At 48.5% G+C, this 22,643-nt stretch overlaps 1 protein-coding gene across 1 annotated transcript in view; it reads right to left on the bottom strand.

The window, feature by feature from the left end:
* Positions 1–22,643, bottom strand: part of CLSTN2 (calsyntenin 2) — a 558,247-nt gene that overhangs the window by 67,234 nt on the left and 468,370 nt on the right. The window contains exons 7-8 of the mRNA XM_036332393.1: positions 12,529–12,777; positions 10,337–10,458 (exon numbers count right to left, since the gene is read on the bottom strand). Of these exons, the coding sequence (XP_036188286.1) occupies positions 10,337–10,458; positions 12,529–12,777 (371 nt within the window). The remainder of the gene's footprint in view (positions 1–10,336; positions 10,459–12,528; positions 12,778–22,643) is intronic.

Genomic DNA, 22,643 nt, shown 5'->3' on the forward strand with positions numbered 1-22,643 from the left:
TGGCACATTCTGCTTTATTCCCAGGGCCATGCAGACAGGCGCAAACACAGCACTGTCCAGTCTGCCTGTGTCTAGCAGTTACATGGAGGCAAACTATCCCTATGCGTTTCTGCTGAGATCAATGGGTGGAGAAATAGGGTGAAGACTGGGAGGGTTCCCAGTTCTGCCAAGGCACATAAACACTTGTCCACAAGATGTACCGAAGGGAAAGGAACATGGAGCTTCGGAGAATGGTGGACTTGGTCCAACACCTCAGGCAAATTGCTTCATCTTTCAGAGCCTCAATTTCAATATGTGTAAAATGAAGTTAAGAAATAACTTCAAAAGTAACTGTGCAGCTTAGACGTAATGTATGTAAATCAATGAGTCTAGGGATTGGTACACAATAGCCTCTCAAAAAATGCTCGTTTCCCTTCTTTCCCTCACATGTAATATATCACTGGCTAACTGTTTGCCATTCTGGCATCTACAGCTACGAGGACTTAATGCAATCACAAGGCTTGTTTGTCTTCAGACTCCCATTTCTATTGCTGCAAGGAAGCTACCATCTTCTAAGTAACCCAGGGATGCAGAAGCTGTTTCATAATGAGGCCTTGCTTGCTTCTAAATATGCACTGATTGTCAAGGTGATGGAGGAGGTTCATTATTTAAAGGCATAATTAAAGGGCACTTCCTTTAACTAAACTAATGAGCAGTAAGTGCAGCAATATTTGCATGTTTAGACATTAAGGATGCAAACAGATGACTTACAGGAGATTGGGAGTAAGCTGGGGCAAATTAATCTTACACCCGGGGCCTTCAGGGTTATTGCTTAGCAAGACTTCCGGAAAGGGGTGGTCTTCCCTGAGAAATCAACTCTACAGCCTTCTCTTGTTTCATGGGATGAATTGCCCTCTCATCAGGTACCTCAGGAGCAAGTTGATCTTTTCTTTAAAAGATGCTAAAATGTGATTCCTGATCCTTTGAACTTGAACTCTGCTTCTGGATGGACATCCATGCCCTGTTCTAAACACTTAGGGATCAGTATGGATATTGGTTCATTCTTATTATCTTGTGCATCCCCTCAAGCTGTAAATTCTCCTAAGTCAATAGTGGTGCTTTTTACTCTCTTGGAGTCTGTGTGTTTTGAGGTCATATTCAGGGTTCTACCATTTATTAGACAAAAAATATGGCTTGCACCCTGCTCTGTTGCCCATTCTCCGTCCCTAACTTGGGTTTTATGCCTCAACGGCAAGGTTTTTGTTAGAATTAAAAGAAAGTGCCTGGTGCAAATTAAGAACTGAAGCAATGTGGTTCCAATTCTCCTCTCTACGAGGGGACTGCACGGTGGCCAGTGCCCTTGCCTTGTGTCCCCTAGATGGGGGGATGAGTACCAGAATTTCCCACTTTATATTAGGATTCGATGTCATCAATTTCTTGTCTTTCCACAGTGAGGAAGTGACAGAGAAAAATATCTCTCATGTAACACATGCAGGCATTTGGGTTTGATGCCAAGGAGGAGCCTCCCTCCTACCAGCACCCATCCCCAAAGCAGTCTAGGGAGGCAGGAGCCAGGCAGTGCTGTGACCCGTTTCATGCTGCTCCCAAGGGGACCACCCCAAGGCTTGCGCATCATCATTTATTATTGAAAAGGTGATTTTGATTCACTAAATATTTTAATTGTGTTGACATTATTTCCTTCCCAACATTAAAATGAGAGACACTGATTTTAAATATGCATTTTAGGATGTCTACTGGGGGGAAAAAAGCATTCATTGCCTCTGGGCAGATGTACAGGCTAAAGCACAAATCATGATTTCACAGGAGTCAAAGGAACTGCTGAGCAGGTGCTCGTCAGGGGAAGAGAGACCAGAAAGGAGCCAGCCCGCCAGGAAAGGGAGAAAAGGGGGAGAATAATTCGGACCTTTGATTTGTTTAAACGGAACAGCTGTTTACAAGTCATGAGGAGAAGGTGGGAGAAGCCGGTGAGATTGCAGCAGGGAAGAGAGTGACATTCCTGCAGCTCTAAATTCTCCGCGAGCACAGGCTCTTTAGAGACATTAAAGGCAGCCCTTTGAGTAATAACGGACGTCCAAGAAAGCCCTGAGAGTCAGATCTCCCAACAAAGGCTCAAGACGTGTCGACAAGTGAGGCTATGGAACCCTCAGTGGGTTGTGGAGGCTGTCCGCAATAGGACACACACTGAACGACCCACTTGTCATCAGGTCTCACTGCTGGTGAGGACCAGGGTCAGCTCCAGTAACATGTGGCAACACTGACCTGCACGTTGCTGGACTTCCCTTCCTTCCCTTTATTTGCGCGAGTTAGTGTCTTGATAACATCCTCCTTTCAGTCATGGTTCTGCCTGTGGAACTCTGCAGAAACTCCCATTTCTTCCCAATAATAACAGCAGCGGCAGTATGTTAACCGCCCACTATAGCTGGGAACCTTCCCTGAGCTATAGGAATGAACCAGGGCAGAGTTCATTTGGGAGGTGGTTCCAGGGAGGATAAAAGACAGTGAGATAGTGAGTTAGGGAAAGAGGACAAGCCAATAGGATGGCACCGTCCAGGTCATCGCTGTGGGCTGGGGCCTTGCTTGCCCTGAGACTCCTGAGAAGAGTGTGGGAAGCCACCCAGAAGTGCCCCCCACCTCCAAGCCCAGCTGCTCCTTGCCCCTGTGGGCAAGGGTGCTGCAGGGCGACAGTGCTGCCCAATCTGGACTATCCTCTTGCCTTGGATCAAGCCCTGGGGCAGAAGAGTGAAAGCCCAGCAGAGCGAGGGGCGAGCTTGAGAGGGGACCCCAGTGAAGCAGGTTTCTGTGGTTCAGGGGGAGGGCAGATTATCTAGGGAATCTCATCGGTGTATCAACGCTGCCAATGTTGAGCTTCCAGGTGAGGCTCTGTCAAGAGAAAGGATTTGCTCAGTTTGCTTTAGCATTTCCAGAAACAAGCCTGGAGGACTCAGCGTTTCCTCCCTGAAGGCAGAGAAGGCGCCTTTCCTATTTATAGTGGCTGGCAAGGAGGCCCACACCTTAGGCTGGAAGGAGAATACTGGCTTAGAGGGGAAGGAAAGGCTAAATCTGCCCTTGGGGGTCCTCCGCCAGAGGCTTGTGAGGAAGCAAGCCTGATGAAAAGCAAGGAGCAAGAGGTAAATGTGGGCTGCTAGGAGGTAGTGCCTCTTTCTCCCGCCCTCCCAGGGCCACACCTCCAACCTGCAGCACCTGCAGCACCTGCAGCAGAGGCAACCACACATGGGGGTGAGTCTGGGGCCTGCCTAGCCTAGGCCTTCTCAGAAACCTGTGCAGAGCCAGGAGGTGGCTGGATCTATGAGCCTGAAGCAGCTCTAGGCCTCCCCAAGCCTCAGGAGTGATGTATGAGTTTCCTATTGCTGCTGTAACAAGTTACCTCCAACTCTGTGGCTTAAACAACACTAACTGATTATCTTACAGCTCTGGAGGTCACAAATCTGACGTGAATTTCACTGGGCTAAAATCAAGGTGTCCAATCTGTTTCTTTGTCTTTTTCCAGCCACAGAGACTGCCACAACCCTGGGCTCAGGGCTCCACATCACCCTGCCTCCATGCTCATGTCTCTGCCAGTAACTCTCCTGCCTGCCTCCTGTAAGGACCCTTGTGATTACACTGGGCCCTCCTGGATCATCCAGGATAATCTCTATCTCAGGGAGACAGAGTTCGTACGACAATGAGATTCTCTAGATAATACCTGATCTTTCATGTAATAACACCTGTAAAGACCCTTTTGTCATGTTAAGGTAACATAGCCACAGGTTTCAGAAATGAGGAGGTAGCCATCTTTGGGAGACACTATTGTGTCGATCACAAGTAGCTGACAGGGGGCCCTAGGGAGCCAGGAGAGGTGTCTCCGCATAGAGGTGATTAGCAGAGATGGGCATGATGAAAGGTTGCCATGGAAGGGACTTCACGGTGGAGGAGGCATGGCTTAGGCCATGGGTGGGCACCCTCTTATAAAGAAAACAGAACCAATGAGCTAGCCATGTCAACAGTGACCCTTCCAGAGAGCAGAAGATCCAGTCACTGCGCAGTCCTGATCCGGGAGGAGTAAGTGTCCTGGGGAGCTCTGAGACCCTCCCTGCCAACAACATGAACCCATGGAAGCTCCCAAATGTCTGGAAGCTCATGGAAATGGAAAGAGAAGGGAGACGGACTCTGAGAGAAGTGGGGGCTTGTCAGGGACCCTGATTTATGTACTGTAGAGAAATAAAGAAGTGGGAGTCACTGCATTTGTACCTCTCCTCATCCATTATTCATTCAGAACCACCCTGCAAGTTGGCATCTTAGAAAAAGCAGGTGTTCCGCCTAAAGGAGAGAAAAAAAAAAGGTGCTAGGCGTCCTCCCCACTTTGTTTAGGACACCGGTTCCTGAAAGAAAGCCGGCTCCCTGAAGGCCAGTGCGCAGGGCATGCCAGGGAGCAGGGTGGAGGCACTGCGTTCGAGGGAACATGGCCAACGTATCTAAGAGTTAGTCTGTAATAGCGGAAATTAGAGTGCTGACAATGCCCAATTATTGTGCTCATTAAGATGACTGGTCTGGACTGGACTGACCATTTTCCAATTAACTCCTTGGCACTTGGCTATAATAATGATTGAACTAACCCATTTGACTCCCAGTGTGGCTGAAAGAGCAGATACGAGTAAACTGACTCTGCATCATCCTAATACTCGTTCCTCACCAAGAATAAAGGATTTATTCACTTGCAGCTTTTTCTAGGAGCTTTAGAATCCTAGGCAAGTAGAATGGACTTGATAGGCAAAGGCGTTGGCCCAAGACAGATGTGAGCATTTGGGTAAAATCTTAGCTGTTATTTTTTTTCCTGGGGGAACTGAGCCTGTGACTTACGCTCCTCTTTATGCAAAAGGAAGGAAGACCACCTCCAACACCAAGGGCCTGAGACCAGGGGACCTTGCCCCACTCCCACCTGCCTCTTTCCTCTGGGTGTGGTGAGGGGATGGTGGAGACCAGACATGCCCACCCATGATCTCACCCCTGGAAAACCAGCTTTCTTAAAGGAGGGTGTGGTGGGGTGGGGGCTAGGAGAGCAGGAGGTGTTTACAAAGGACAGGTGGGCCTTATTAAGAAGATCCCACTTCTCATATAGACCTATGGTAGCATAGTTTTCCTTTGTCAAAATAACTGGTTTTATTTTGTCTGTTTTTTTATCAGTCATCTCAAACTGGTGACCAGAGCATAAAGGTATACTGTAGATCATTTGTTTGGTCTGATGATAATATGTTTTTAAATGAGACAAATACTAAAAATTGAGAGATTTCACACATAAATCTGATTTCCAACTTCTGAACAATTGGAGGTGCAACACCAGGCCTGGATTCGGGTAGCCTGGAGCTGTGTGCTGGCTTCATCTCCAGTGGGGACCAGCCTCCACCCAGTGAGGCCTCTTCACTCCCTGTGTTGCTTCTCCCTGCCATGATCACTAGAGCTGATGCTCCCACAGGATGTTCTACTGGGCCCATAACCTGGGCAGGGAGGGCTGTGCGCAGCCCCAGGGCAGGGTCACATCTGACTTCCCTCTCCCTGGTGCCTGTCACAAGTGCTGGCGCAGAGAAGGCAATGGGCCACCAGAGTGAGCCCACTTCTGCATCCTGTGGAATTTTTCAGAGATGCCTATTTTTTCCTCCTAGGAGCTGGGGGCACCTGTCCTTGCGCTGGTCAACTGAGGCTGTCACTCAAGCTGGGCCTCCCAGGAACTGAGACACTGAGACACGCCGTAAAACACCAGCAGGTTTCCCTCTGAGCACCAACACGTCCAAAGGGAAGATCATTAGAATTCGTGACACCGAGTCAACTGTATCTAAATAATACTGAAGCTGGAAGGGGCTGCCATGACTAACCCTCTCCTGTGTGAGCTGGCAGCCGGGCATCCTCCTCTGCTCTAGTCTGGGTCTGCCCATGATTAACAGCTGGCTCCAGGGATTTGTGTTAGCATATCATAAGTAAAAATCCCATTAAAATGACATTCTCCTCATCATTAGGATCCCTTTACTGAGGTGCATGGGGTTTTCAGGGGCATTTCCTGGAGTTGCCTGCTGATGGATTGGCCTGGCAGTCTGTCCACCCTGGCAAAGGCCCTCTGGGGCGTGGGGCTAAGGCAGCCGTGGGCAAACTACGGCCCACGGGCCGAATCCGGCCCGTTTGAAATGAATAAAACTATTGAAAAAAAAAGACCGTACCCTTTTATGTAATGATGTTTACTTTGAATTTATATTAGTTCACACAAACACTCCATCCATGCTTTTGTTCCGGCCCTCTGGTCCAGTTTAAGAACCCATTGTGGCCCTCGAGTCAAAAAGTTTGCCCACCCCTGGGCTAAGGGCTGGGCTGCGGGAAGAGCACAGCTCCTCTGGGGCACCTGCCTCTCTCTGTGGGCGCCTCCTGAAGAGCTATATGGAAGCCTTCCTGCTTTGCATGCTCTGGTTTCAATGCCCACAACAGCATCTGTCAAGTGCTTGCTGTCCCTGCCCGGCTGTGGAGAGAGGAAGGGGAGGCCCTGCTTCTAATGCAACTCCCACCCCTGGTCCCATTGAATGACTTGGCCTGAGTTATACTGGCTTACACTTGATACATTTTATGAATTTCATATAGCCTTCTTCACATTTACCCATCCCGGAAATTCTCAGTCTTCTTTATAGAGCAAAATGCCTCACTTTGTGGCCAATTCTTTTGGGGATACAGTACCAACTCAACAGCATGATATAAATGGCCTCTTGGGATCGAATTCCACCTGCTCCTCCAAACTTGGGTCCTAACTGCCAAGGTTTTCTGTTTCTGCCCCATTCCTCAGCCCTGCCACACCAGAAGCTGCCAGTTCCCTGCAGATGGCCCTCCTTCCTGCTCAGCTTTCCACCCTCCTGGCTGCCTGGCTCCACTGAGCCCTCCACACTCCCTTCAGATGCTGCCCCTCCTCGGGACTTTTCCAAGCCCTTTATCTCCAGGCTGCATTTGGAGTCAGGGCCTTTAGGAGGCAGTGAAGGTTAAATGAGGTCATAGGGTAGGGGCCCAAACCCATGGGGCTGGTGCCTTCTGAGAAGAGGAAAAGGTCCCTGAGCTCTCTTTCTCTACCAGGTGGGGACACAGCAAGAAGGCAACTGCTGCAAGTCAGAAAGAGAGCCCTCCCTGGGAACAGAACTGGCCAGCACCTTGATCATGGACCTCCCAGCCTCTGGAACTGTGAGAAATGAATGTCTATTGTGAAAGCCACCCAGTCCATGGCATTTTGTTATGGCAGCCCTAGCTGATTAAGACAAAGGAGACCAAGAGTGAGCAACGTGAAGATTGGACAGTTTCATACAGTTTCATTAAGTCTGTAAACATTTTGCATTTCAGTGATAATTCTGATCTCTAAATTAAAATACTTTAAATTTAAAAATTAAAACACTTTAATGTGCATCTCTCTGATGATTAGTGACTTGGAGCATTTAAAACAACAATGAGGTATCACCTCACACCTGCCAGAATGGCTATCATCAACAAACGACAAGTGTTGGCGAGGATGTGGAGAAAAGGGAATCCTAGTACACTGCTGGTGGGAACGCAGACTGGTGCAGCCATTAAGGAAAAGAGTATGGAGTTTCCTCAAAAAATTAAAAATGGAACTGTCATCTGATCCAGTGATCCCGCTTCTAGGAATATATCCTAAGCATATATGCACCCTGTGTTCATACAAGCGCTATTTACAATAGCTAAGATCTGGAAACAGTCCAAGTGCCCATCAAAGAGCTGTGGTACATTTACACCATAGAACACTATGCAGCTGTAAAAAAGATGGATCTCTTACCCTTTGAGACAGCATGGAGGGACCTGGAGAGTATTATGCTAAGCAAGATAAGCCAGTCAGAGAAAGACAAGCATCACATGATAGCACTCAGATATGGAAACTAATGAACAAAATAAACTGATGAGCAAAATAGATCCAGAGATATAGAAGCATGGAACAGACGAATGAATCTCAGAGGGAAGGGGAGTGAGATGAACCAAAGAACTTACAGGCATATATGCATAACCCATGGACATAGACAATAGGGTCTGGGAGGGTGTGGCGGGTCTGGGAGGGTGTGGCGTGGAGAGGGTCAATAGGGGGAAAAGGGAGATATCAGTAATACTTTCAACAATAACGATAAATTTTAAAAATGGAAAACATTTAAAATTTTAAATTAGCAAGCTCACCAAAGCAGCAGCAGCAAAGCATCATGGAAAAGGCAGGTCCTCCCCATGGTGTGCTGCGTGACCTTGGGCAGGTACTGACCTTGGGTAGGACTGGGCAGGATGGTGGCAGAGACCAGATGAGCTCACACACACAGCGTACCTGGCAGGATGCTCAGTGGGCCCCCCCTTTAACTCACCACTTTGGGAACACATTCCAGAATTTCTAGATTCACCATATCTTTATCTGTAGAACCAGAACTCCTTCCTCACTCAGTTTTATTTTCAAACCCTGTGACTTCATTTGCCTGTATCACTCAATCCCATCAGAGAAAAGGCTGCAGGGCAACTACAAATGTCCCAGACACTAACTAGATCAGTGTTCTTATTAAAAGCCCTCACAATATGGAATTTATTTTCATTCATCTCAATTCATATTGTGTATTTACAAACATCTCATATAAGCCATACGGCACTTTAGAAGGTAGCTGAGAGGTGGCTGGAAAATCAAATAAACAATGTCAAGATTTCATCACTTTGGCAAGACCTAGAATTCCTAGTTCAGAGAAACATACAGTAATCGGATGCCATATTTCCAAACCCCCAGGATCCAGCAAAATGGGATTGATTAGGAGTGGATTAGTCAGTTGCCCTGGGCTCCCTCAGACATCTTTCCCTAAGCTTGGCCTCCCCGACCTTAGCACACTGTCTGATGTTCCACGACGGAGAGGCTGCCTGGAGTTAATGAATCTCTCTATGAAAGCGTGTAGGCCTGTGCTTCCGTGTGGGTACCAGGGGGCAGCCGTCATTCTCATCTCAGTGTAAATGGATTCCTCCTGGAACGCTGCCCAGGAACTCTCTCTGAGGTCAGCTCCACTGGGGGTCTGGGAGCTTAGGTAGTACCAGGAGAGGGTGGGGAAGATGCGGTAATAAGGAGAGAGAAGGGAAAGGATTATGGAACATTCAGCCCTAGACAAGGTGAGGCAGGAACACACAGTGGTTTTGGAGGGAGAAAAGAAGACTGAGGTCCCCAGAGGCACTCAGGATATGGGTGGGGCAGAAAAGGAAGCAAAAGGAGTTGCCGAGGCCCTAGGCCAGTGATGGCGAACCTATGACACACGTGTCAGAGGTGACACGCGAACTCATTTTTTTGGTTGATTTTTCTTTGTTAAATCGCATTTAAATATATAAAATAAATATCAAAAATATAAGTCTTTGTTTTACTATGGTTGCAAATATCAAAAAATTTCTATATGTGACACGGCACCAGAGTTAAGTTAGGGTTTTTCAAAATGCTGACACGCCGAGCTCAAAAGGTTTGCCATCACTGCCCTAGGCAGTAAGGCCATAGAAGGGGCATCCTTCCACCTGCTTCACTAAGCAGACCCATTCTGCACTCCCCTTCCCTGTCTGCTGGCCACTCTCCCTCTTGGTCATTTAAAACCGTTTTTAAAAAGTCACTCTGCAGATCCCACTGAAGGCCAGCTCCAGGCTTGCTGCACAGTCGCCTCTTCAGGGGCACGGCCACCCAGAGAAGTGAGTGCCACCCCCGCAATCTCAGTGCTGCAAGTGTCGGAAACAGACACTTCACAGCTTTTGATTCAAACGAGACACTTCATTTGTCATTGACAAGTGTGACACAGTGGTCCTTGTGATCACAAGCCATTAGGCTCTGAAGTGAGTCACAGTTTTCCACTTCAGACGAGAGCACGTGTTGCTCAGAGTGCACGCATTGCTCACAGTGCGCCATGTCACTGCTCACTTCAAAGTCCTCAGGCCCCTGCTCTCAACCTGTGCCACCTAAAGCAAGGCCGCACCTCATCCAAGGGAGATAACAGAGCATTTACGACACACAGATGCGCTAACAACGATCACAAAGTGAGCCTCGGATGAAGGGAAAGAGAACCAGCTTCCCAGGAGCTCAATGCAGACCAAAGGACAAGACGCAGGTTAGCTGAGCCTCCCCACTTCTGCCTGGTCTTTAAAGTGGCAGTTTCCATCCGGACTTTACGATGCTCTTTGTCTCCCTGAGCTAATTCTTCCAAGTATCAGCAAGTGACCAGAACCCGGAGGTGCTTACCCACTGCCATCCTCACTGGAGCACACCGCCCACCCCCTGCAAAGGGATGAGCAGGGGCGACGGGCCAGGTGCGAGCCATACCTGGTCCAGCTTCCAGTGGAACTCGGCCGGGCGGAAGGTGTCGGCCTGGTCGAAGTCCTTCCGCAGGAGGAAGACCAGGCGGCAGTTGTGCACGTACAGGGCGTAGTGGTGCCGGTTCATTTCTGCAGACAGAGCGAGGGTTGGGGGGGGAGAGGGTCCTTGTGTCAGTGTCAGTCTCAGCAGAGGAGTCTTTTGGCCATATCACCTAGCACACCTCCAAGGACACTGACATTCCAGTCTCTCTTTTACAATTGGTTCTGAGGAATGTTCTAGAACATACGTGGTGGAGCTCATTGAAATGCAAGAGGAAGATTCAAGAAAGCCCACAGTGAAACTCCTGAGGTGTCATTTGGGCTTTAGAGATCAACCTACCCTAAGCTCAGATACTGCATCAGACCCCATAAAAATTCCTTAGGTCAGCAGGTTTTATTCACTTGTTTTTGGTACATATACTTCTGAGAGAGTGAGGGAGCCCTCTGACAATCCCATCATTCACTCTGGGATCCTTTAACCTAGCTGGTTTCTCCTCAGTTCCGGGCTTTTATTTCAGCAGGCTTGACAGGGGGACCGCCAGGCACATCTCCTTCTCTGATCTCTGTGCGGGGAGCGGGTGCTGTCTCACTTTTAGTTGCTGGCGGGCGGGGGGGGGGGGCACATTGATTTTCCAACATCACACAGAGTCCTGTGACTTTCCAGCCCCCTCTCCTCCATGCACAGACAACGGGTGGGACTTTTCCCTTTTCTGATAAGAAACTTCCTTTCCTGCTTAGAAAGTTTCATGCCATGGGTCCCAGCCATGATGCCCTGTAGCCACCAGATAACACCCGCTGCATGGGAGGAGGAGTCTTTTGACCTCACAGTTATGATAGAGTAGCCCACACAGAAATATTCCACACGGCACATGCTCCACAAATGAGGGGCGAGTGAGCAGGTGACCAGGGGAAACAGGCCCAGAGAGCGTAGCAGCTTCTCCAAGGTCACACCCTACGAACTCTGGCTGTTCATCAGCAGTCTCCTATGGCTGAGCTGCCGGCCATCCTTCTGTACTGTCTTCCCGTGGCTGTGGTTATGTGTTTGGGGTAACTTAACGAGAGCAGTATTTGAAATGGGAAATTGTGAAATTATAGTTTAAGATGGAGTTGTAAACTTTGCATAGATGTCAGAGTGTGTGTGTGTGTGTGTGTGTGTGTACACGCACACGCGCATGTGGGGCGTACTGACAAGAGCACAGGATTAGAATTAGCTGACTCTAAGCTTACATTCTACTTCTGATACTTACTGGCTGTATAACTTGGGACAGGTTACTGAACCTACCAGGGATGTTTCCTGATCCTTAAAAATGGGAAACACCGCAATGCTTTAATAAACTTGTTTGTGGAGATGTGAGACACCGGCGAGGAGAGTAACAGCTAACACAGATTGCACTCCTGTATGCCAGGCCCTTTCTAAAGCACTATACATACACTAAGTCACAAAATCCTCACCAAACCTGCAAGGTAGATAATATTCTAATGCCCATTTTGTAGACAGGAAAGTAGGCACAGAGGGGTTAGATAACTTGTCAAAGATCATGCAGCCAATAAGCGGTAGAGAGTTTTTAACCGCCAAGCTGTGCACTGCCTTGCACAGCGGCATGCTGAAAATGCCCAACACAGGTTAGCCACCATTATTATGTATGTCACGGACATTAAAAATACTCATTTAATCTGTCAGGGCCCTATTATTGAAAATAAACGTTTGGAAGTCTTACTATACAGGGGTGGGCAAAAAAAGGTTTACAGTTGCTCTCATGGAAAAAGACACGCAGGTTATGATTATTACAACAGCTTTATTGTACTCACAACTGGAAACCTCCTTTGCCCACCCCTGTATATAATACAATGAAGATGGCGCTGCTTTACTTGAAGTAAGGGTGCACCCCACCCATCTCGTGTCTAGCAGCCCCAAGCTGCTTCTGGGAGGCTGGGCCTCTGAAGTTGAAACCACCAACCCCAGAGCCAGCTTTTGCCTTCTTTCCCCCTTTTCCTGGTGCTACTCTACCCTGAGCCCAGGAATCAGCAAACAGAGAGACCAGAAGCCTTTCCCAGGGCTCCTCTCTCGCCCCTGCCTTTCTCCCACATCTTCAGTGGCTGTGTCTCTGCCTAACCTGCTGGGACACCACAGGCAGCACCGAAGGGCCGGGCGAGACTCACCAGTCTTGTCTGAGTTGCAGAGGATGGTTTCCTTCTCGGCTCTCACGCCAGGGCTGGGACCGTGTTTCATCCACATGGTGATGGTGAACTGGTCCGTCAAGTTCTTGGGCACAATCCCGTCAGGGACCTTGGCACCCTGCCTGCCATCAAACTTGAAGATCATCTCGCTGCTGTCCACCAGCAGTCCCGCAGTCCAGTTCGAGGCAGCGCTGGGGGACGGCAGGAGGTCGATGATGCCAGAGGAGGCTCCTGCAGGGGCGGGGACAAAAGGACAAAGGGTCATTCCTGCCGGAGTGGGTGGCCTTGCCTTCTGTTTTCTGCTCCTAGGTCAGCATAAGCTATAGATAATCCTTGAGCAACAATGATTTGAACTGTGTGGGTCCAATTATATGTGGATTTTTTTCAATAAATCCTGCAAATGTATCTTCTCTCCCTTATGATTTTCTTAAACACATTTTCTTTTTGCTAGCTTTCTTTATTGTAAGAACAAAATATTAATACATATAATATTTAAAAAGATATTAATCAACTATGTATGTTATTTGTAAAGCTGCTGTCAGCAATGGCCTATTAAGTTAAGTTTTTGGAAAGTCAAAAGTTATACATGAATTTTTGAGTGCATTGGGGGTCAGCACCCCCAGCCCCCACATTGTTCAAGGCTCAGCTGTACTCAGTGCACTTATTCAGAGGTCTGGCCCAGCCTTGAGCTAGGTGACTTGGGGAATGCTTATGGTCCGCTCGGGGAGGCATCAGGAACTTACACAGAGAAGTGTTGCATGTGGTAAGCCAGAGTGCAATAAACTATCATACAAGGAAGAAGTGCTGGAGGAATTCAGGAAAATGGGGTGGCCCTGGGGGCTTTCATAAGCAGGCAAGGTTCCTGGAGAAGGCCAGGGTTTATTGGGATCCATGGATTCATTCACATACTCATCCATCCATTAACCTGTCAGCCACTGACTGCACAAGGACAAGATGAGAAGACCCCCTGCAGGTGCTGGTGATGTAAAGGAGAATCAGCACCACCCCCGACCTGGAGGAGCACAGGACCAACAAGTGGTCAGACAGCTGTGATACCGTGTGATCAGGGCCGTGAGGGGAAGGTCTAGGTCCTGGTCCCATGAGGAGTGTAAGCCACTTTGTACTCACCACACTTGTTTGTTTTTTCCTTTTTATACAATAATTTGTTTAGGCCGAATGCTATAGTGGTTGAGTTCTGAAGTCAGAATTTGATGCCTGGCAGAATGACTTGTAGTCTTGTTACTGTGCACAAGTCACTTAACCTTTCTGATGTTCCACCTCCTTTTCTACTATCTCCCTGCCTGGGGTGTTGTGAGGACTGAATAAGAAACTGCATTAGAGCTTGCAGCAGCATGCTCACCACAAGGTGAATGCTCACTCCATGTTAGCTATAACTTTATCATCATAATAATAATTATTATTTCTGCTACCATTAAGATTCCAGACTAATGCATGGGGGCTTAACCTGAAGCAGTGGTAGTGTAAGGGCAAACTTGTGTCTTAGGAGAATCACACCTGCAACCTTGTGGAGGGTGGAGCTGAGGTGAGTGGGATAATCCTTGGGCCTCCACCGACTTCCCATTGAAGCTCAAATGCTGCCAAATCCTTATGTTCTCCACATCCGTGCGTTCCACACGGGAGCAAGGCTCAACTACTCAGGAAGGAGGAGGGCAGGGGCGTGCTGATACTGTCAGGAAGGAAGAGCCAGGGAACTCAAGGTGTGCACAATGCTGGGGGCCACTGTGTGGGGCTGTCTCCTGGCTCAGGAGGACTGACCAGTTAGTTATAAATGCCGATGAGTTTCATGGACAGTGGTTGGGTGTATTGCCTGCTATTTGTCAGGGATCATGGACTCCTGAATTCTGCGTATCAGAGCCTAAGGATTGGGCTCCAAAGTTAACAACCACAAACATCTCCTATAGTTAAAATGACCCTTGAAAGTCCCTCAGGAAAGTGCTGTATTGGAAACCAATATACTTCTTTGCAAATATTCAGCCCAACCAGTTTTGCCTCCAGCCTTGGAAGAGACCATTGAGCCTGAGATTGAGCACCCACTGGCTTGCAATCGAAAGTTATGCTGTGTGAAAAGGATGCTCTCCGGAGAAACCAAGATGGCGGCATAGGTAAACACCGAAATTGCTGCCTCCTACAACATTTTCAAAAATACAACAAAAAGACAAAACGGAACATCATCCAGAACTACAGGAAGGCTGGCTGAGTGGAAATTCTACAACTAGAAGGAAAGAGAACAGCACGCTGAGAGTCAGGAGCTGCGGAAGTAAAGTGCAAAGGTACGGAGGCTCGAGCACACGAAAAGGGGCTGGCACCTGAGGACGCGGCTGTCTTTGTGAATCGGGAGGGAGTCACAAGCTCCCGACTGCTCTGAACTCCAGTTCTGGGAAGTCTCTGGGGACCCAGGACTCATACGGGGAGAAACTGGACTGTCTGGCAGCGGGCAGAACTCGGAACTCCAGGGTGGCTTTCTCTCAGAGGTGCTTGCAGCAATTAAATTACCAGGACACTGAGACGCGCAGCCCCTTAGGGCAGGGCTGAGGCTCTGCCATAGGTGCTTGCTCCGCCCTGTTGATTCCTTGAGACCCTGCCCACCCAGGCTGTGGCAGAGGCTTTTGCATATGAATGCCCTGGCCCTTTGCAACCTGAAAATTACCTAACAAATTACAGCTGGGCCAGACAGACCCAGAACTTCCAAGTGAAGGCCCAAGGCCCCATAGCAGCTTGCACTGCTTCACAGCTGGGCCTCATCTGGGCACCTCCAAACTCCAAAAAAGGAAGGGGAATCTGCAGATCTTTTTGTAACTCCTGCTGGGTAACCTCAGGCAGAGACTAAATTAGCACCTCCTTAGATCCAAGAGCCAGTGTACCCAGTGGTCAGAGTGGGACCATCCAGATTACAACTCCTCAGATCCATAAGGGACACACTCAGGGGGCAGACTCAGTGAGCACCAAAGTCCCACTGAAGCAAGTCTTGCCCCAGAAGGGTGTCTTCAGTACAGAAGTTCTCCCATTGCAGACACAGCTGATTCTCACAGCCAATTGGCCTGGAGGTCAATACCTACAACAATCAAGGCTTAACCACAACAAGACTGTACACAAAGACCACAAGGGGGTGCACCAAGAGTGTCCACCTCAGGTAACTGGGGAGGCTGAGCCACTGGGCCCTACAGGACACCTAGCACACAAAACCACTCTACCAACACAGGGAAGCATAAAAAATGCGGAGACAAAGAAACAGGTCACAAATGACAGAAATGGAGGAAAGCAAATGACTGGATATAGAGTTCAAAACCACATTTATAAGGTATTTCAAGAATTTTATGGAAACCGCCGATAAATTTAGTGAGACCCTTGGAGGATATGAAAAAAGACCAACTAGAAATTAAGCATACACTGACTGAAATAAAGAATAATATACAGAGATCCAACAACAGACAAGAGGATCCCAAGAATCAAGTCAAAGATTTGAAATATGAAGAAACAAAAAATACCCAACAGAAGAAGCAAAAAGAAAAAAGAATCCAAAAATATGAAGATAGTATAAGGAGCCTCTGGGACAACTTCAAGCGTACCAACATCAGAATTATAGGGGTGCCAGAAGAAGAGAGAGGGCAAGATATTGAAAACCTATTTGAAGAAATAATGACAGAAAACTTCCCCTACCTGGTGAAAGAAATAGACTTACAAGTCCAGGAAGCGCAGAGAACTCCAAACAAAAGGAATCCAAAGAGGACCACACCGAGACACATCATAATTAAAATGCCAAGAGCAAAAGACAAAGAGAGAATCTTAAAAGCAGCAAGAGAAAGAAAGTCAGTTACCCACAAGGGAGTACCCATACGAATGTCAGCTGATTTCTCAACAGAAACCATGCAGGCCAGAAGGGTGTGGCAAGAAATATTCAAAGTGATGAATAGCAAGAACCTACAACCAAGATTACTTTATCCAGCAAAGCTATCATTCAGAACTGAAGGTCAGATAAAGAGCTTCACAGATAAGAAAAAGCTAAAGGAGTTCATCACCACCAAACCAGCATTATATGAAATGCTGAAAGGTATTCTTTAAGAAGAGGAAGAAGAAAAAGGAACTCTTACCATTTGCCACAGCATGGATGGAACTGGAGAGCATTATGCTAAGTGAAATAAGCCAGTCAGAGAAGGATAAATACCACATGATCTCACTCATTTGTGGAATATAATGAACAACATAAACTGATGAACAAGGACTGACCCAGAGACGGAGAGGCATTGATTGGACTGTCGGGACCTGGAGGGAAGTTAGGGGAGGGTGGGGGTAAGGGTGAGAGATCAACCAAAGGACTTATATGCAAGCATATAGGCCTAACCAATGGACACGGACAATGGGGGGGGGGTGAGGGCATGAGCGGGGGGTGGGGGGGTAGGGGGTAACGTGGGGATAAGGACACATATGTAATATCTTAATCAATAAAAAATATATTAAAAAAAAAGAAAAGTATGCTCTCTTCAGCACTATGAGAGGCTCACCTCGGAGAGGCCTCTGAAAACTGCAGAGTCTGAGTGTGTGGAAGAGTTCGGTCTCCCAATTCATGATCACCTTGTGGCTTATGTGCATCAAGGGCAAATGTGGGCAGTGTTGACTGCATTATTTACATGCATATTTCCGAGAGTGTTTGGTTGGTACCATGTCTGACACACAGTAGACACTGCATTAATGTGTATAACTGACTGCCTTTCCTCCCATCTAGTGCCTCCAAGAGATGTTCTGGCCATTTACCCAATGCTTCTGTGAGCCTGCCCATCCAGCCTCTTGCCCATGCCCCACATCGCTCATCAATATTTGTTCTCATCCCATTGCACTAGAGCCTCCTTTGGTATCTATTTTGCCTATCTGTTAATTCAGACTAATGTGGTTTTTTTTTTTTTAAAAACACACACACACACACACACTGATTTCAGAGAGGAAGGGAGATGAAGGGAGAGATAGAAACATTAATGGTGAGAGAGAATCATTGATTGGCTGCCTCCTGCAAGCCCCTACTGGAGATCGAGCCTGCAACCCGAGCATGTGCCCTTGGCCAGAATCGAACCTGGGATCCTTCAGTCCGCAGGCTGATGTTTCATCCACTGAGCCAAACGGCTAGGGCAAGACTAATGTTTTAATGACTAACAAATCCTTAAGAGTTATCACCCTCCAGAGCTATTTGAATGAAAGAAAGCTACCAAGATGGTAACAGGCTAAGACTTGGAGTGGTTTGGGAGATACGTGGTCTTTGGAACAAGTTCTTAGAACCCCTAGACTAGTGCAACATGGCAACAGTTTCTTTGATCCATAATTAAGTTGGCTCTGACACCAGGATTTGTTCAGCATGAAGACAGCCTGCTGACTGGGGCACACACAGTGTGTGTGTTGGTACCTGAAACTTCAGGCAGCCAGAGAGACACAGGACTCAGGGCTCCTGACTTCTGGCTCCAGCCAATGCAGCCAACACCATGTATCAGGGCCCAGTGCAGAGGTGTGTGGAGCCAGGGTGGGGACTGCCAGGGATCAGAACCCTATAACTTGAGGCTTCTTTTTATCTAAGGACCTTGCTGTTGTTAAGCAAATGTTCCTATAGAATTCACACTGCAATTAGCACTTTAGACTAGTGAAGGGGCTGCCTGTAATTTCCCCCAAAACAGGTTTGTATAGAAGAAGAGATATGCCATGTAGATACAGGTGTGAGGTGATGGGGGTAAGATATAAAGAGATTGGGAGGCAAAATTGGTTGCATTTGCCAAAGGCCAGCCCTGGTCAGGATTATTCTATACATATATCTTATGCATATAGAACTTCATTTTTCAGGGTTACAGGTCTTTATTATTATTTTCCTAGGGAACTTTTTGGGGGCACTGAGTGCCAGACCAGAATTAAGTGTTTCAGTGCTTTTTCTTAGTTACTCAGCTATGCAGTTAATACCATTGATTCCAGTTTGCAGATAAGAACCCTGAAGCTCAGCAAGCCCAGGATCACAACCAGCTAGGGAGTGGACCCGTCACCAGGACTTTCCAGTTCTTTCCTCTCCTCTTAGACCTCTCCACGCATCATGTCACTGAACCTGGAGAGGAACCTTAGAACCTCCTGCCCATTCTACAAACATGGAAACTGAGGCCCAGGGAGAGAAAACGACCAAGCTCATACAGCCACACAGCAGGCTAGAGGCAGGCCCAGCCCTCAGACACCTAGCTAATGCTTTTTCTACCACACAGTAGAGTGTCCTGCCTGGGACCCGGCTCCCTATACAGGCCACTGTCTACAGAAGGGCACGTTGAAGACAGCATGTGACCTGCAAGGCCATCCATGCAGAGCTCCTTCGTCTTCCCTGGGGCGGGGAGCAGCAGACCACCCTGCCTCATCCGCAGATGTTGCCTACAGGGAAGGAAGCATCAGGCTGCATTTAAGCAGATGGTGCAGATTCCTGCAAACTCAACATCTTGTATTTCTTTTCTCCATGCAATTAAACAAATAGAGATTTGCCTTCTCCCAAAGTTGTTGTTTTTTTTTTCTCTCTCTCTCTCTCATCTCCCCGAGGGATTCTGTGGAGAGCAGTGGGCAAACAGATGCATCACTTGCAAAGATGGTATGGCATCGTCTGCACATTTGGGTGTATTTCAGGTGGTCCTTGGGACTCTTCCAAAGTCCCTGGGACTCACCTGAGAGGCCACACTGGTCTTGGGCACAGCAGCTGCAGTGGTGGTGAGGCCGGGGAGGGCTGGGAATCAGAGGTGAGGTCTGATCCCAGGTCCCCGAGCCCTCTCAGGGTGGGGCAGCTTCTCTGAGCCAGCAAGTAGATAGAGCCGGTGTGAATGAGGCAGATTCCAGGGTACACTGGGATGTGAGAACCAAAATGAGCCTGGGGGCAGTTGTCACTGTCTGGACTTAACTGAAAGGTTTGCATTCTGCTCTGGAAGGTCTTGGTGAGGGCAGAGAATCCTTAGCACCTCCAGCTGGGACTGTGGCAGTGGTGATGGATATGCCTCCTCATGGTCCACCACAGCACGGGAAAGGATGAGGATGAGCGGGAAGGTCTCAGGGGAGAAGAACCACTGTGATCAAGGACAGAGGCCTCGCTCTCACAAATGGCAATATCATCTCCACATTATTTCAATAACTGTTTGTGTAATGTCTAAGTTATGCCAGGTACTGCAGTGAGAACGCAGCAATAAAGTAGACAGAAATGGGCCCTACCTTTAGGGATGCAGTAGAGAGTCTTTTATTTTTGGTGGGTAGAGCAGTCCAGTGACAGAGAGTCTCAGGGGAAGCGGGGAGGCTCTCTTGACACACGCCCTATTACGACTGCATGGTGGGAGAGTGCATCCAGCTCTCAACATGCTTCTCTGACCCACTGATATCACTTGGCCATGTGACCTGCTCTGACCAATGAAATGTGAGTGCAAGTGACATGTACCATATCAGGGAAGATGCTCTGAGAGCCAGGCCATGGTTCACCATGTGTCTCTTCCATGTGCCATGAGAGCCACCATGCTCTAGGAAAGGCTGTTCCTTTAGCCTGATCCCAGTGGGAAGCTAGCATGGAACAGAGTCACAGTCAGCCCAAGAAAAACATGGGGTAGAAACAATAAGTAAACCTTGGTTATTTTAAGCCAATGAGATTTGGGGGTCCTCTGCTACTATAGCACACCCTGCTACCTGACTGATAATCCACTTAAGTGACCTCAGCAGCTAGAATTCCCATTTCTCCATCTGCATACCTTCAGTGTGGACACGGACAACTTTCTGGTGTCCTCTCAGGAGCTCACACCCTATGGTTCCTACAATCACACTATCATTCTACCTCTGGAATCCTGGACAAGAGGGGTTCCTCCAGGGCTTTGGAATCAGAAACTAGGATCTTTAGGTGAAGTGAGCCGGGCTTTGGGTGAGCGGTCAGTCAGGTTCCTGGAGCAGGACCACAGATAACCAGTTGCTACCAGCCTGGGCAAGGTCACTGTAGGCAAAAAGCTTCTCCCCAGGACAGGGGGCATGCTGTATTGTATGGTAGCTGCCTGAAAAACCTCAAAGAAATAGGCATATCTGGAGAGGAACTCACTGCTCACTGTCGCGATCTGTGAGTCAGTGTGTGCAGCTTTTGGCTGCTGTATGACTAATGATTTAATCACATTCCCAAAGGGTGTGCACAAGTTTTCCTTAAAGTAAGAGGCCCACTTCAGCTCTCTGGGAATGGAAGCACTGGCTATGACTAGGGGACCAACTCTGTCCCTTGGGAGCCCCAGCTCTTTAGGGGTGCACTGGAGACTCCAGCTCCCTGCAGTGGGGCCATTCTGAGGGTATAAAACCTCTGTCGGTGATTCTCGGTGAGGGCAGCTATTATGCTGCCACATGTAGTTTTCGGCCTGTCTGTCTTCCCCAGGAGCCTGAATTAAGTGGTCTTCTTACCTTACAGCATGTGGACACTCCATAGGTATTTGTTGAATTAACAAATACTTAAATGAATGAATGGATCCCCTATGAAAGTCTCCTGGCTCACAAGTGTGTGAATTCTGAGAACAACGTAATGTCCAGTGACCTGAGCTGCTCTGAAAGATCCATCGTTTAATTTAATAGCTCTTATCCTGTGGCCTTTCCTTCAACAAGACCTGTCCTCGCAGTTCACGCCTCCACGTACAAAAGAGCTGAGGGGGTGACGGGTGCGGGAGGTGCCACCGCTGCCAGCACTCCTGTGATCCCGAGGAGGAGCAGCCCCTGGCCTCGGGGCTCTGAAGGCATGTGCGTCACAAACTACTTTTCTGTTTACTGTAATATGCAGTGACTGAAGGTCATTGAAACAGGCCTTTTCCTGGGCCCTTGTTAATGTCAAATCTAATTTGGCCAAGAGGTCTTCCGAAAGGTTTCCCCACGCATTTCCTACTCAAGGCAGCTCTGTGACACTTCACCTCTGGAAAGTCAGGTGCTGAGACGGCAGAGACCTTCATCTTAAATCTCGGAATTAAGAGGAAATGGCATGCAGTTTGCCCAACTTCTCCAAGAAGCCTGGCTCTTTGCAAAGCAAGGGCAGTAGGGGCTACGTCCAGCCCCACAAGATGAAGGGGACACGGGTTCGGGGCCCTGATTATTTTTACTTCAAGGCGGAGTGGAAGAGTCTCAGTGTATAAACCTCAGGCAGCAATACGCCTGCCGTCCAGCGTCCAGCATTTCACTGGGAACAAAGACTGCGGCATCTCAGAGGGAAGGCAGGGGTGGGTGGTGGGTGGGAAGAGATCAACCAAAGTACTTATATGCACTATGTATAACCCACGGACGCGACAATAGGGTGGTGAAGGCCGCGGTGGGGGGTGGGTTTGGGCTAGAAGGGGTCAATGAGAAAAAAGGGGACATATGTAATACTTTCAACAATAAAGATAAATGAAAACAAGCAAAAAACCAGAGAGGCCATTTCAAGTGCTGCTGCACCTGCCAGCTACCTCCTGACAGCAGGCTTTGTGCAGTTATTGTCTGACTCCCCCTAACCAGGATGCTATCACTGCTCCTCACGGAGCCGATGCTGCAGGTGGAGGAAGCAGGTGGGCAATGACCAGACATCCGCGTTCCTCTGAGGAGTCACCTCTGCCCAGGTCCCTACACAGCCTCAGCATCATAGAAGAGATGCGGGGATTCAAAGGCACAAGGGCAGGACCCCAGGGCGGCCACGCAGTGAGCACAGAGGGCAGAGAATATTGACTAAAGGGAAGGGTTTAGAATGATGAAGGAGGAGGGAGAGCATCCTAGCAGAAGGAAACATGAATGAGCCTTACGGGTGGGAACAAGCCAGGCGCGGGGATAAAGGAGCCATGCTGGCCAAGAGAGGCAGAACATCAGGGGGAAATGGGCCGTGAGGATGGATGGGCAGGTGGAGGCAGGTCTTCAGGAGGGTCGAGGGTAAGGCTAGAGGGAGGCACCACACCTGGAGGTTCCACAGGTGACTGCCACCATTGCCCCCTAACCCTGCTCTTGCCCTGGGCTCCTAGCTCTCATGGGAGGCACCCTCATCTAGCTAGATGCTTGTCCAGGAGTCATCTTAGATGCCTTCTTTCTCACTCGTGACAGCCAATGAATCATTAAATCTT

Source organism: Myotis myotis, unplaced genomic scaffold (genome assembly GCF_014108235.1).
Source record: "Myotis myotis isolate mMyoMyo1 unplaced genomic scaffold, mMyoMyo1.p scaffold_m19_p_13, whole genome shotgun sequence".
NCBI lineage: Eukaryota > Metazoa > Chordata > Mammalia > Chiroptera > Vespertilionidae > Myotis > Myotis myotis.